This window comes from Mugil cephalus, chromosome 14 (genome assembly GCF_022458985.1).
Source record: "Mugil cephalus isolate CIBA_MC_2020 chromosome 14, CIBA_Mcephalus_1.1, whole genome shotgun sequence".
NCBI classification, from domain to species: domain Eukaryota; kingdom Metazoa; phylum Chordata; class Actinopteri; order Mugiliformes; family Mugilidae; genus Mugil; species Mugil cephalus.
Genome location: NC_061783.1, coordinates 11,718,322 through 11,732,817, shown reverse-complemented (window position 1 = coordinate 11,732,817; position 14,496 = coordinate 11,718,322). Strand labels below are relative to the sequence as shown.

General features: G+C 43.1%; 1 protein-coding gene across 1 annotated transcript; it reads right to left on the bottom strand.

Moving 5' to 3' along the window:
• Window positions 1-677: 677 nt before the first annotated feature.
• susd5 (sushi domain containing 5) lies at window positions 678-12,696 on the bottom strand. Its single transcript, XM_047604207.1, has 5 exons — window positions 12,260-12,696; window positions 11,006-11,183; window positions 6,674-6,783; window positions 5,502-5,690; window positions 678-5,046 (listed from the first exon to the last, which is right to left on the bottom strand). Exons 1-5 carry the CDS (start codon window positions 12,342-12,344, stop codon window positions 3,206-3,208), a joined length of 2,403 nt encoding a protein of 800 aa, XP_047460163.1. The 5' UTR covers window positions 12,345-12,696; the 3' UTR covers window positions 678-3,205.
• Between the last annotated feature and the right edge of the window lie 1,800 nt (window positions 12,697-14,496).

The window sequence follows — 14,496 nt, the reverse complement described above, 5'->3', positions numbered from 1 at the left end:
AAATGTATTCATTAAAATTTGAAAGTATTGACAAAACTATATATAAGAGTGTCTTTACACCATTTAGAAGCCAATAGATAACTGATGCAATTTGGACTGGAACTTCTATTTTTAGCGTCTGTGCTTTAACAATTAGTTAATGGAATAATAAATCAGCTGTTTTACTTAAGTGATTTTTTGACCTGAGGACCCCTAATGGTTCACAGAAAGAGGACAGAGAGCCGAGCAGAGAGGCGTCCAGAGAAAACACTGGGTTGTTTAATAATGTTTGAACATTGAGCGTCTGTGCAGTTTGTCACACGGCGATGTTAAAAGCCCACAGGGGAACATTCCCTCTGCGTTACCGTGCGTCTCCGACTCCACGCTCGCCTCCCCTGCTTCTGTTTACCTGCCTCTTTATTACTAATCCTTCTCCCTCAAACGGCACCTCGCCTACCGCTTCTCTCTTCTTTTTGAACGGTGCGGTTACAGATGCAGCGGGCTGATAAACGGGGCTCTGGCTGTAGGATTTGCTGAAAGGCCGATTGTCAGGACTCAAGGTCTCAGGTCAAAGTCACACCTCAAGATGTGTGACACTCGCACAATGGCTGGTAAACAGTGGACTTCACCGTTTGAGAGGTGCAACATGAGTATTTCACCGCAAGGTTAAAAAAATAAATAGAAACTAGAGGTCGACCCAAATGTTTAGAAGTTTAATGTGACTCAGAAAACACATTTACAGTACACATGTTGTTGTCATACAAGCAAACACAAAAGACATGGATTCCTGTCTGTACCGTGTGAATGACGCTAAACTTGCTACGATCAGTCTCCAGCCGTGGATCATGTGGCACATGCCCTACAAATGTGGTCTTAATCTATCTATGTGGTCTTTAAACAGCAGTGTCAAAGCAGGTGAAGTGAAGGGAAGTTAGGTAATTGGGTGTGATGTCTAACGTCAGCTGTGCCTGAGGTGAATTTATTTTCCTCATTAACGCTGCAGTATGTACACAACAGATTCATATTTACAGATTTGTAACATGTAGACAGGTAATTCCCCATGGCCTCGCTACATTAGACTGAGTTCAGTTTCATACATGTAGATACAGAAATGAAAAACATTGAAATCGAAGTATGTTTAGCTACGTGAATTAATTTCACACTCACAAGTACAACACAAACCGCACTATAAAAAAAAATGTTTTATACCTAAATCAACTCAAACTTGGAAACATATATAAAAAAAATTGAATTATTATTGATTACACTGTTAAGTGCCTCATCTACTAAGCACCACTCCATAATTAATCATTTTTTAGTTCAGTTATTAACCTACAGGTCATTGTTCTACACACTTTAATATTTATATTTTCTATTCTTCATTTGAATCTATTTACATGCTTTCGTAAAATTTTCTTTTTTCTGAAAGCAGGTAATACTCACAGAATCACACATTGAGCTGTTAACACCTCAGTTTAGTAGAGTTGAGTTGAACTGGACTACTTCACTCATCAGTTGTTGTTTTTTTTAGGATGAACACATTGCCTCTGAATGTATTAACCAATTAATTACCAAATAAAATCACTGTCTAGTCCAAGAGTCCGTTACACAAAGATTTTTTTTTTTGAGTAACATGTGTTAAATGTCAGTTTCACAAAGAGAAACACTGACATGTTTTAAACTTAACCCATTTTTTTTCCCCTGACTAACACAGGACTAAGACCTGCGTTTCCATGGCAACACTCTTGCAGACTTTTTGCCAGACTGGAGTGCTTTAGCCGTGGAGTAGCGGCTCCCCATGAGGGAATCAATAAAGACAATAAAATTAACTCACACTTTTTTAAAAATTCATAACAAATTAGTCTCAAGAAATTCACGAGCAAAACAGATTTGTACAACTGACACATCTAGAAGTCTCACTAAAATCTGACTATTAGTTACAGAATTTCTAGATCTGAGGCTATAACATCTGTCTCATGTCTTTCTCAGTGTTTTTACCAGGCATGTCTTGCACTGCACATCACCTATGTCCCAGCATCTCACCCAGCATTGATCAATTTATTCATTCAGTCATTCATTCAGTGAATATTCTAAGTGATGGTTTCTGCATTTTTCTTGAAAATTATTTAAAAGTTGATGATTTATCCTGCACTAATGATCAGATACTAATTTAGCAAATAATTAAATGTTTACAGAAATGTTCATGCCCCTCTCTCCCTCTGAGTTTCTCCTTTTTCTAGCAGCTGTGGGCTTCAGCTCATGGCTCATCACTTAAATGCCAATTTTCTAATAAATTGAGACGGCCATAAACACTAAATATTAAGTATTATGTTTAATATTTGACCTGGACAAATTTGAGAACCTGTAACATTTGGGATCCTCTGTTGCCATGGCAGCAACACAAGGTTTAGTTCTCAGCACTCGCTCTGCTCTCCCAGTCAGAAACTTCAAACAGGCAACGTACCACTGCCCGGCAAGTTGCACGGACCTGAGACACATTCACATGCTCTCTTTATGACACATGGGGCAGAGCCTGGATGCCGTCTCACCAGCTGACTGTCAAAACCAACAGAGGCGGGAAAGTCTTAAAAAGTTTCTCCTGTCGTGCTCACTTTCCACAGCCTCCTTTTCCTTCCTTTCGCTATCACCATCGTCCTTGTTATTCGGGACTAGCCGTCCCAGTCGTCTGCTTTGGTCTGAATTGTTCTGAACTTCATTGCTCTTGCAGGAAAACAGTTTTCATGAACGTGATCAACTGAAACAGATTAAGGCTGATAAATCCATAACAATACAATAAAAAGCGCACATAATAAAGTCGACAAAAACAACAGCAAGGTAACACGGAGAATGTTAACCACGATGTCCAAGAGCCGTGGTGGTTGAAGCCTCAGTTTGTAGGCATATACAGGCCTTGTGTTGTGGCTTTTCTTTACAATAGTTCCTGGAGACCGGTCCAGTTACAGCCCCTACGTGTGTCCAGCTAGATGCCAGAGGTTTGAAAATAATGGATAGGTATAACAATGCAGGGTGGATACATGAGAACTGTTGTTTCTCTCACTATGTTAAATATTGAGTCTTTTTAAATATCATCTGCCACAGAAGGTTTGTGAGGTTTTGCTCTTTAACTTAAAGGTTCATACCTATTCAAAATCTTCAAAAGTTTCCAACGAGAGTAGGAGCCGCGCTTTCTCCTCAACCTCAGTGTCCCGCTCCTCGTCTCTCGCACCTACACCTTCTGCTGCATCTCTATCTGTTGGCCCTGTCTCATCTGGCTTTGGCCCTTCCCGTTCATCTCGTACATCGAGCTCTTCTGCTGTTGTCGTCGGTAACACCACACCCCCACGATGACTGCCGTGGCGATAGCGCACAGCGCCACGATTATGGCTGCCACTGTGGGTCCTCGGCTGGCGGAGCTCGGGGGATGGGGAGGGCACTCCTCACCCGCGCAGATCGTCTCCCCCATCTCCCCTTCCGCCTCACCCCTCTCGCCCGCTTCACCGGGCAGGCTGTGCACGGTGTGCTCCTCCGTCACTCCAGGGAAGACGTTGTCGCCGTTCACCGGAGGAGCTGGGCCGTGGTCGAGGAAGGGGTGCTCGGTGAGGTCGCCCTGCCAGGAGCGGGTGGGAGCTGCCTGTTGTGTGTCATAGTCCAGGGTGTCGGAGAATGACGGGGGGGCTGACGGCCTTAAATGGTCAGAGGCCCCTTGATCTACTTCGGGCACCACGGTGGGAGATTCATGCTCCCGTGGTAAGTGGGTATATGCAGCAGGTCTACGGATATCCACCTCATTGGGTTTGTCTGTTGTCTTGGCGACACTTCCGCTCTCTCTGTCCTCTTGCCTGGCCTCCTCTGTCGTGGAGTCTCCATTTTCAGTTTCTCCTACAACAACAGGGTAGCCGTCCAGCCAGGTCTCATCTGTGGTGCCCTCACCTCCTGTTGCCCTTTGGGTGATGTTTTGATGCTCATTAGTCGCTACAGTAAAGATCACATGGTGACGACTGTCATCGTCCTCGTGGCTGTCGTGATGGTCAAAGCTGTCTTTGTGTTCGTGGTCGTCGTGGTCATCGTGGTCATCATGGTCGTCGTGGTCAGGGTAACGGTCATTGTCGTCTTCATTCAGGTCATAATGCTCCTTTACGTCATCACGGTCTGGGTGTTCTTTGGAGACATTAGGATGTTCATCACGATCGTCGACCGCGTCGTCGTGATCCTCGTAGCTTTCGTGTTCATCATACGTATCATCTTGGTCGTCGTATTCCTGTTGGCTGTAGTGGATACGATCGCGGTCCTCTTCATGTTCGCCCATGTCATAGTGATCGTGATCATCGTGGTTTTCGTGGCTGTCCTGTCGATCTGCATCGTCATGCTCAGGCACATGACTCACATGGTCATCCTGGTCTTCGTCCTGGTGACTATCTCTGTCCTCTTGCTCGTCCTTGTGGTCATCTTCATGGATGTCCTGGTCGTCGTTATCAGGATCGTAGCTGTCTTGCTCATGGTCATGATCATCACTATCAACAGGGTATTGGTGGAGGAGCCTCTCTTGACTGTCATGCTCTTTACTTTCCTCTGACTGGGCGCCTGAGGCTCTCTGTGTTGTCTGTGTGACTGGGTCGGGGGAGACATGAGGTCCCTCCTCCTGGAAGGCCTCAGAGGGGAACCAGAACATGTGTTTTTGGGAGAGGAGAGAGACAGGGGCTTCTGTGGTCGCAGCTACATCAGTCCTGACCACCGCGGTCCTCTCCTGCTCCCACCTTGGATGGCCGATGAAGTCCTCAACTGCACGTTCATCGTTTTTTCCACTTTCTTGCAGAGCTCCTTCAAATTTTCCCCCCTGGTCAATGACCTCTCCTTCCACTTCGTGCTGTCCATACAGGTCCTGATGCTGCTGCTTTACGTTGACAGTGAAACTTGTTTCTTGCTGCATCTGAGTCATCTTCCTGTCTGATCCATACACCTCCTCGTACACCTCCCCATGAGCTTCCTGTGGTTTCTCGATGTGGTGCTCTGCCTCTCCATAGGAATCTGTGAACTTGTCCTCGTAGTCGATGTGACTCTCAGTCCCATCTGAAAAAAATACAAAGAGATGACAGTTGATCAAGTCACAGAGATACATCTGATCTCTGCTTTTTGACTTTGTTAAGTCTTTTTTTGTCATCTTGCGATTCCTCAGATTTATCTAAAGAACATTGTCCATCATCACAAACGTGACTGTGTTAGCTAGCCATCCACTCAAGTCTGACATTTGGTCTATACAGATTCTTTCTCCCTCTGCTACGACCTGAGCCACACTATGGCATGTTGCACTGAGGTGTCACACCGGCCATTTTCATCCCAACTCACAACTAAGAGTCTGTTTCCCAAAAGCCACGAATCAAGTACTGGTCCACTAACAACACTCACACGCAAGGAAGTGAGGAGGCTGACCTGAGTCAGGTCTCCTGTCCAGGTCAAAGCTCAACACTTTGAAGTGGACCTTTCTATTCCTGCCCCGCTTGTCAAAACTTTAAACACCTTCTTACCCTTGACACAAAGCTGCACCAGCCCGTACCACTCCCCACAGCTGTCACACACCAGACTGAAGGCGGATTGTCCACTGGGCATCACGTAGCCTGGGACACATGTGTAGAGCAGCTCATCTCCCATCTCAGACCCAGGGTGGCCCTGCAAACGTGCATTAGGAAAGGATGGAGGGTCTCCACACGGCACGCCTGTCAACACAGAGATGCATGTCAAGTGAAAAAAGTGGGATGTAAATGTTTTCAGCTCTTAAACCGTTAGTTAGACACGATGCTATCCCTAATCAATATTGCACCAGTGTGGACAATGGCTTATTTATGTGCTATTTATCTCGTTCCACAAGTAATAACCTCACTACTCAAGTGCTTTTTACTATATGTCTACCTAACTATATCGTCAAACCTGTCTCACATTACGTGACAGGATGTAAATAAAGTCTTCTGCTATTAACACATTGTATCTTGGGCTCTTTGACCACCGTAACCCAAGTTTTATCATATTTAAGAGAAAGCAAACATTTCTATGATCTCTATATCCAAATCTGGAACAATATGTAAGAAAATGTAAAGGAAAATGTTTAGGTTTGAACTATGTTTTTAACAGAATTAAAGTCTCTGGTTTGGCCCTTTTAAGTGACTTTAAGCCATTTAAGTGCAACTTGTTTGTTTTCACTTTAATGTTTGAATTAATTTAGTGGATCCGTGTGAGTGCGCTGACCTTATTTTTGGGTTAAAGTTATAGCTTTTGCCTGTGCTAAGTGGATCCGTACTGTCCCTTTTCCCACAGCAGACTGTTTGTTCCAGTCTCAGGGTGTGTGGTATACAAACAGCCGCTGTACTGTAGCTCTACTGTTCAGGAGGAGGGACCTCTTCTAGGTGGCGTTCAATATTAATCGGATCCAAAACCAACCACTGACCGGCCTCCTGTCAGACCAATGCCAGTGGAATAGTTGTGTGGAATTTAGTTTCAGCCACATCTGGGCTTCCACTCTTGAGGGATGAAGACTAATAAAAGCAGAGATGGAGATGGAAGGAACACAGCCTCTTTTACACCTCAGTAAATATCTCAGGAGCGAGAACTGCAACCACACATACTGCGCGCACAAAGCCCATTCATTTTTATCACTACTCACAACCTTATGGATAAGTGTTTGCGTCCTTGCGGGTCCACTGACCTTCGTCTCTGATGCAGAAGGCGTTCAGGTGTGCGGTGTCCTCTGTAGCATTGTCCGTCCTCACGTCCACTGCTTTCAGTGTGCTTCCCACAACATTACACACTGTGGTGCTGGAAATAAACGGACAGAGAAAGACACAGATATAGAGAGCGTGAATACCTGCAAGTCAAATCACGCTCATTAATAACAGCATGAGGTGAGACTGGCCTGCAGAGGAGCATTTCAGAACTCCAGAGAGACTCTAGGACTGAGGGTGGTCAAAATTAAACCAAGTCTGTTTACTTTTAACAAACTTTCACACACTGACTCACAAATACACATTACTACTTGTATGTTATTATACCCATGGGTGGAAAGTAACTAAGAGAATTTACTCAGTACTATTTCCATTTTATGCTATTTCGTACTTGTTCTTCTTCTCCTCCACATTCCAGATGAACTTTTACTCAACTATATTTATGTGGAATATTCAGATGTGCCTGTACTTCACAGATGAGATGATAAAACATTAAAGGTACAGAGCATTATTGAAAATTAAACAAGTAGTTCTCAGCTTTTTTTTTTGGTTTGAGACTTCATACAAAAAATCTAGTTGTGAGATGTGGTGTTGTATTTACAAGGGGTCCTCAGTGGACTGATAACCAGTGGGCCATGTACATGTATTCACACCTGGCTATAACCTCCTGAGAACCTAGTTTTTATTTGGTATGCACTTTTTATTCATCCAAGATATTTGGGATCAGTGGAACCCAAGACCTAGAACAACTAAGCATCATCTTTAAACAGGAAGTAGTAGTTTTAAAAAAACAACAAACAAAACAAAACAAAACAATGTCCTCATATGTGGACACTGGGATTATTTCATTATTTATATTATAAAGAAGTCACCAATCTGTGTAACTGTTTATTTTAATACCTCAACATGAGGTATTAAACATGCAAAGTCTTCAACTTCTTCAAACGAGTACTTGCTAATTAGCAAAAATGGCTAATTTGTTAAATTTGCGTGTCATATCAAACTAGAAACTAGAAACGTTAAAAAGCAAAAGCAAGTTTTAATCTTCGCTACCATTAGATGGCAGACTAAAGCATCCACTAATGAGGACAACAGGTTGAAATGAAGCAGAATAAGCTGCAATAAAATCTAAACCTTAACGTCCACATATGAGGATGAGGGGTCTCAGGACGTTAAAATTCATGTCCACATACATCTTGAATGAGCACATATAATTGTTTCTCAGATTTATTCTCAGAATGCAAATAAAGAGTAGCTGTTTTAAAACAAAGGAGTTACTCTGGTTCATGTGATGTATGTACATGAGAAATGTGAGATCATGTAGCCACATACAGAGTGCCACAGCACAGCGCTCTTTTGGTCTTTGCCTGATTTGTTGCCAATTCAAACATTATTACAGAATGACGTCAGATTCCAGGAACACACATCATGGCTCAAAAGCGCCACAGTATCAGCATCTGGAGCGCGTGGCGCTATATTATCACACCATTACGCATTATGGAAAGATGTTCCCAGAGAGTTAAGTTACAGCCGCTTCATACAGAGCGATGATAACGTTGTGGACTTAACATAACATGTGCCCCGCAGGGACGAAATAAGTGCACAACACCTACAAGCTGCAGGGGCTAAAGCTGCTGAGCAAAGAGTCTATTTTTGTGGCCACGTTATTACATTATTAGCCCATTTGTCATCCAAAAACACACGATAAGGCTGACTCCAGCTTCCCAGGGCAATCAAATCTCGTTCCCACGATGGCTCCTGGCATCGATAGAATCTGTCTAATAAAATTCAACTTTTCATTAACAACGCATTTGACCAGAAATATTAAAAAAACGGGCGTCACTAAATTGTCCCAGTGTGTGGACGCTGTATGCAAGCAAACTAATCAAAGCTTCAGATATCGGAGAGACTCTGTCTGGCGTTCAGGGTTTGAGAAGAAAAGCGATGTGAGTCGTGCTGCGTCATGCTCGTGCCACGTAAAGTCTGAGAAACAGAGAAGAAAACACTAAGAGAGACACATATGAAAACAAAGTTTGTGTGTGGGGGCCAAACTCTTGCAGAACACTAAGGTTGCGGGCCAAGTTGTCGTTAAGAGTGGAATCTTGTTACAGCTTGGTTTTAGGGTAAATGTTAAAAGGTTATTGTTAGTTTAAGGGTAAGAGTTAAGGTTAGGCACTGAGCTGAGATGGTTAGTGTCATGGCCCAGGGAATTATGTCAATAGAAGGTCCTCACAAAGATAGAAACACATGTTTGTGTTCTTTTTTTTTAATTTAGTTTTGTAAAACTCTTACAGACTGCTAAGGTTGTGAAACCACGTAGTCCTAGTGGAGCCATTTTTCTTCAGACATAACCATCAACCCGTATGTTTGCATGAAACCGTGTCGGCTGTTATTGTATTTGGTTACCGCGGCAGCAAATGTGTGACTGACAGGTAAGAAGAAGATGTTAAGGTGGGAGAGTCAATGTGAGAAGCGCTTGTTGTTATGCAACTGACCTGAAAACTTATGTCAGTGCAGTTTGGTGCAGTCTATAGGCACATCCTTGTGGAAGACAGCACGGTTCACACAATGGATCGAAATAAGTGACAGAAAACATGTTCGTGTAAGAAAATAAAATACCGCTGAACATGTGCTGATTTGAGCTTTTCTGTTTCTTGGTTAGACACCTGAATGTCAACTACCTGCAGTGCAAAGATGAGATAAAGAATGATCTAATAATAAGGGTACAATTAAAACAATTTATTAAAACTGTAATTAACACTTAGCAGGTAGTTTGTCTATATGAGGAAACTCTGCAGGCACATTTTGTCTGCTCTGCTTTTCTATGTATAAATGTCATTTGGATTAATTTAAACAAGACCAAAGAGGAATCAAATGTGAGATATCAAAGAGGAGAACATGGGAGGGTGACGAATAAGATAATCCTTTAATTTATCCCACTGCGTAGGTTGCAAATTGTATTTAACATACAAACCTCATTAGCATTAAGAATTATGACAGATCAAAATGCATGAAAAACTCATTCTGACACAATATATGTGAAATTCTTCCTCTTAGCAGGGAGCAGTGTTATTGTCACTTCCCCGCTGAGTCATCAGAAATGATGAGGAGTGAGGCATGGGGCTCCTGCCTTGCACATGGAGAGTTTTGAGGGGATGATTCTCTGTGAAACATGGTAAGCTAGTGTGAAAGCTGATGTCCGCTGACCAACACGCAGAGAGAGCACGGAGCAGGAACAGGAAGGGAAAAAATAAGAATGCGTCAGCTATTCCTCTGACCAGACGTCCGTCATTTTCTGGGGCAGCGGCCATTTTAGTTTCGTAACGTTTTTAGTTTTATCTCAGTGTGTTGCAGCGTGTGTTGCACAATCAACCAGCATCAAAAGAATCAGTTATTTGTGGAGTTCACAGTATTGTACGAGGCCTATTTACGGTTCGGCTTTAGTCCGAAACTAATTTTTAACATTTCAAACAAAACTATATTGGTTTGGGAAGTTCTCGGCTGGGACTTGAAAAACAGCAGATTTTCCTCTATAAATTGTGACAACATTAGGGCCCACTAATATTGTCACAATTTACAAGGGAAATCTGCGTCACTGATGACGCATGCTTGATTACAAAATGGGTAGAAATATGAGCTGGTTCGCCAACAAGAATCCTGATCCAGATTTAATTAAGTGGAAAAGTTATATTAAAATATCATCTGTTACGCTCTCAGCACAGATCTGGGGATGCCATAGGATTTTTCTGACAAGTAAACGTTAGCGTGCCCTCTCACTAAACCACTCACTGACACATGACCCTGTATTTGAACCCCATGGGCTGTCTCACAGTGTCCCCTGTAGCACAGACGCTCAGTCGTCTCCCTACTAGCGAACAGCGTACCTGTCTTCCTTTTGACCCAAATCAGCCCATCTTTGTGTGCGTCTCTTTCTGCGCCGAAAATCTGTGTGTCATGTTGCCGTGGAGATGTGAGGTGTAAATGGAGGCAGTTGTCGACATGACACCCCAGCTCAGAATTCCCTCCTCCTGCAGGAGGAAACAGAGGAGTCTTTCTCCCTCTCTTCCTCTCCGCCTTTTCTCTTTCCCCCCTGAAATGTGTCACTCTCCTATCTTCCCGCTCTCTACAACTGCAGTCTGTGCTCTCTTTACTTCCTTTCTCTTTCATCCGTTCCCGCAACACACACACACACAGAGGTACACACACACACCAAAAAAAAAAAAAAAACGACCTTTGACACCTTTTGAAAGTCTCCCTGCACGTCACTTAAAAAAATGAAGACACTTTTTTTTTCTCTTTTTTCTTCCTTTTCTTACCCCACTGTCCCTCCATAGAGCCAGCCGCTGGTGCAGGAGGAGAAGAAGCACTCTGCCACAGCGTGCCGGAGCTCCTCTGCTGATGCCAAGCGAGCATGATATGAGGCACAAGCTTGCTCTGCGTCTCTGAGGCCCTGCAGGCCAGAAGAGTTCCCTTGGTCCAACACAAACACTCGACCTAAGGAGCAGGAGGGAGCACGAGGGAGCACAAGGAGCGAGAAGATTATTAACTGTAAACAGACTCTTGTAATGCAGCTAAGTGGAGGGGTGAGGATATGACTTGCTTATAATGTGAAAAATATAATAAACTTTTTTTTTCCCCGTTCATGCATGAACAAAAGTGTCACAACATGTTCAACAAAGATGTTGACAGCTGAACACTGAGTGTCAACCTTGTGCGTGTATTTTCTCAGACTAATCTGGTTATTTGACGGACTGGCATGCAAGGTCCAAATCCTTATAGATGAATTTACATTGATTCTTAGCAGAGACATTTACCTTTAATAATGCAGTTGAAAAATCCCCAACCAAGACATATCTATCCAAATTAACTCCCTATTATCAAATATAAAGTTCTATTTTTGGATCACTTCTAAAGCACTTGTATTCGAGCCCCTGGACAAGAGCACAGCGGTGAAATTTGTTTAGTGTGAACATCTTCTTTGTCCACCTCCTGCGGTTGTTGATTACCTGCAGGTGCGATCACAGCAGCCTTAATTACCACATCATTGTCACATAATTAGCCGATTAGACACACTAACGCAAATGTGTTTTAAAATCCTAAAAGTGAAATACTCTATGTTTTTGAATAAAACGATAAAACATATATATATATATATACATAAAAAAGATATACATATGTAAAATATTTACTTAAAAATAACCGCGCGCAGTGTGGAGCAGTAAATCGGCTCCATTACGCATCCATTACGCACGGATTGGCTCGATTTCAAAGTCTGGGTTTGAGCAGATCGGAATTTGATCATTTGCAGTTGCGGTTGCGAAATACTTATCTAATTGAAAAGCCGTGGATTTGAAGTAGAAATGCACTCAGTAGTTATGAAGCGCACGAAATAACTAGGTACCAGTCCATGGTGCGCGCTTCCACCAGTGCGCTCTTGGTAACGGTTAGTGAATCATCAACACTAAAAGCCTTAAATTACGTTTGTGAATAGCTTAAATATAATGCATATTGTCTGTATAGAGGAATTTTTGATTTTCTTATGCCACGATGGCCTCAAAAAGTTCACTCACCGTCTGCCTCGACAGATGTCATCAAAAGACAAAACAGGCATCCAAAGAGCAGTGATTGAACATTTCGGTTACAACGCTCCAGCATCTTCTTCGGTCCTCGGCTGTTCACCAAATCTGTCGTTTTGTGTTCGAAAACGTGTCCAGGCACTCCCAGGTGCGCTCGCAGGCTTTCAGTTCAAAGTGAGTGATGGGAGCGAACTCGATTGCTCTCTCTTGCTTTCTTCCCTCCCCGTGGCAGAGGTTGACTCAGTGGTGAGGGGAGCTTGTTAACAAGCGAGGATGTTAACGGAAAGAAAGCGGCTGCAGCGGCTCGGGAGCGAGGCGCAGTTTATCTCCCCAAATAGTCGCACTCGCAAGCAGATGGAGCACCTTTGTGAAAACTCGCATGTCCCCGTTGGTAAATGCGTCACGACTCAAAGTCTTGAGGTCGAGCAAAGTCGGTCAGAGAGACTTGCCGGAGTGCTCCTTTACACAGGGAAAGGATAGAGAGAGTGAAAGAAAGGCGGCAGCTGAAAGGTCCTAAAACATGTCTAAAAACATAACCCAGTGTTCATTTACATTGCAGGACACGGTGATGGCACTGTACTGCTATTTATAGACAATGTAAGACCCAGTGGTTAATAGGGGACCTCAGGTTCAGTACACCCCAATGGAGCTGATCCTTAGAGCGTAAGAATCTTAATTAAGGTGAATTGTCCCCTCTGGTGCGGGCCAAAACTTCTCTCTCCGTTTGTGCACGTGAGAGTGTGCATGTGTTCGTGTGCCCCATTTGGTGAGGGAGATAAAGGCAGACGGCCACAGCGCGTGCAATGCTTTTTGGAGCACTGAGGCATTGTTTAAATGTATCTGCAGGTGAAGATAACGGCCCACATACATGCAGGATCCACACTAGTAAACCCAAATCTGCACAGCCTATAAAAATGCTGCACACACAGAGAGAGAGAGAGAAAGAAATAGGATTTACTGCATGGCAGATGTCCTCTATAGGCAATTTCACATCTACATGTGACAATTATTTATTTTTGATCTTGTAAAAGTCACCAATGAGCAGTCACCACCAGTGTCTGTGTAGTGGCTGTTCAGCAGATGGTGACAGCGAAGCTTCCTGGCATTTCCTGGACAAGTCCTTTGATAGATTCAAAAAATGGAAACAACTGTCTGCAGCATACAAAATCCTTGTGAGAACAATACGCTATAATATAATATAATATAATATAATATAATATAATATAATATAATATAATATAATATAATATAATGCACTATGATACGGTAAAACTGCCACTATAGTGAAATAAAACAAATAACAGATATTAACAAGACACTGTACAATCATAAAAGATTAATATTACTGAGCTGCTTGAGCTACATTTATACAGAGTCCCACAAGAATACGATTAATAACTGTTTTCCCTTTCAACCAATTTATCATTTGCTCTGGGAAATTTGAGAAATATGCTGCCGAATAAGACTATATATAGGTACTACAAACATTTAAACAACTAAACATAACGTGACATCCACCTAAAACAGTGATACAAAACAAATAAATAGTGTTGTAGCACGTATACTCACTATTTCTTAGTTGGGGCTGTGCATACAGTTCTTCTAACATAAAACTACAAAACATATATATATTTCATTCTTACAGTGTCCAGACAGATAAATATTTATTATAAGAAGAAAAAAAAAAGAGAGAGAAAAAAAACAATGACAGGGAATTTCCTAGAGGAGTGACGCCTTTATTGTAGATTCACACTTAGTCATCTCTCACTGCCCACCTTCCCATTTTCATAATTGTCCATGTTTCCTTTTCGTCCCATTGGAGCCGCTGCGCTGTTGCTACCGTCTGGCTTGAGATTCCCCCATCGGATGTTTTTCCATGTCAAATGTTTTCGTGCATCTCTCAGTCCCTCATGCGTGTCCTCTTCAGAGGGCTTGGCGAGGACATCAGGTGGACTGGGATCCTGACTCATGCACCGGGGCTATTTCTGGAGAGTCAGGGGGTCGTACTGTAGCGGGCTGAGTGACGGGGAGGGGGGGGAGATAGACGGTGATTCACACCTGCACCATCTGAGAGCGGCTGGTGAGAATTATGTTTGCCGCAGATGTCCGGTGGGGGCTCTGTTAGAGGACAGACAAACACCCAGACATCACACAGGTGTGTAATCTCACAGGACTTCCAGTACCCACCCATTAGGCAATCTGCGCTGCGGAAGTAAATACGCACCCAGAAA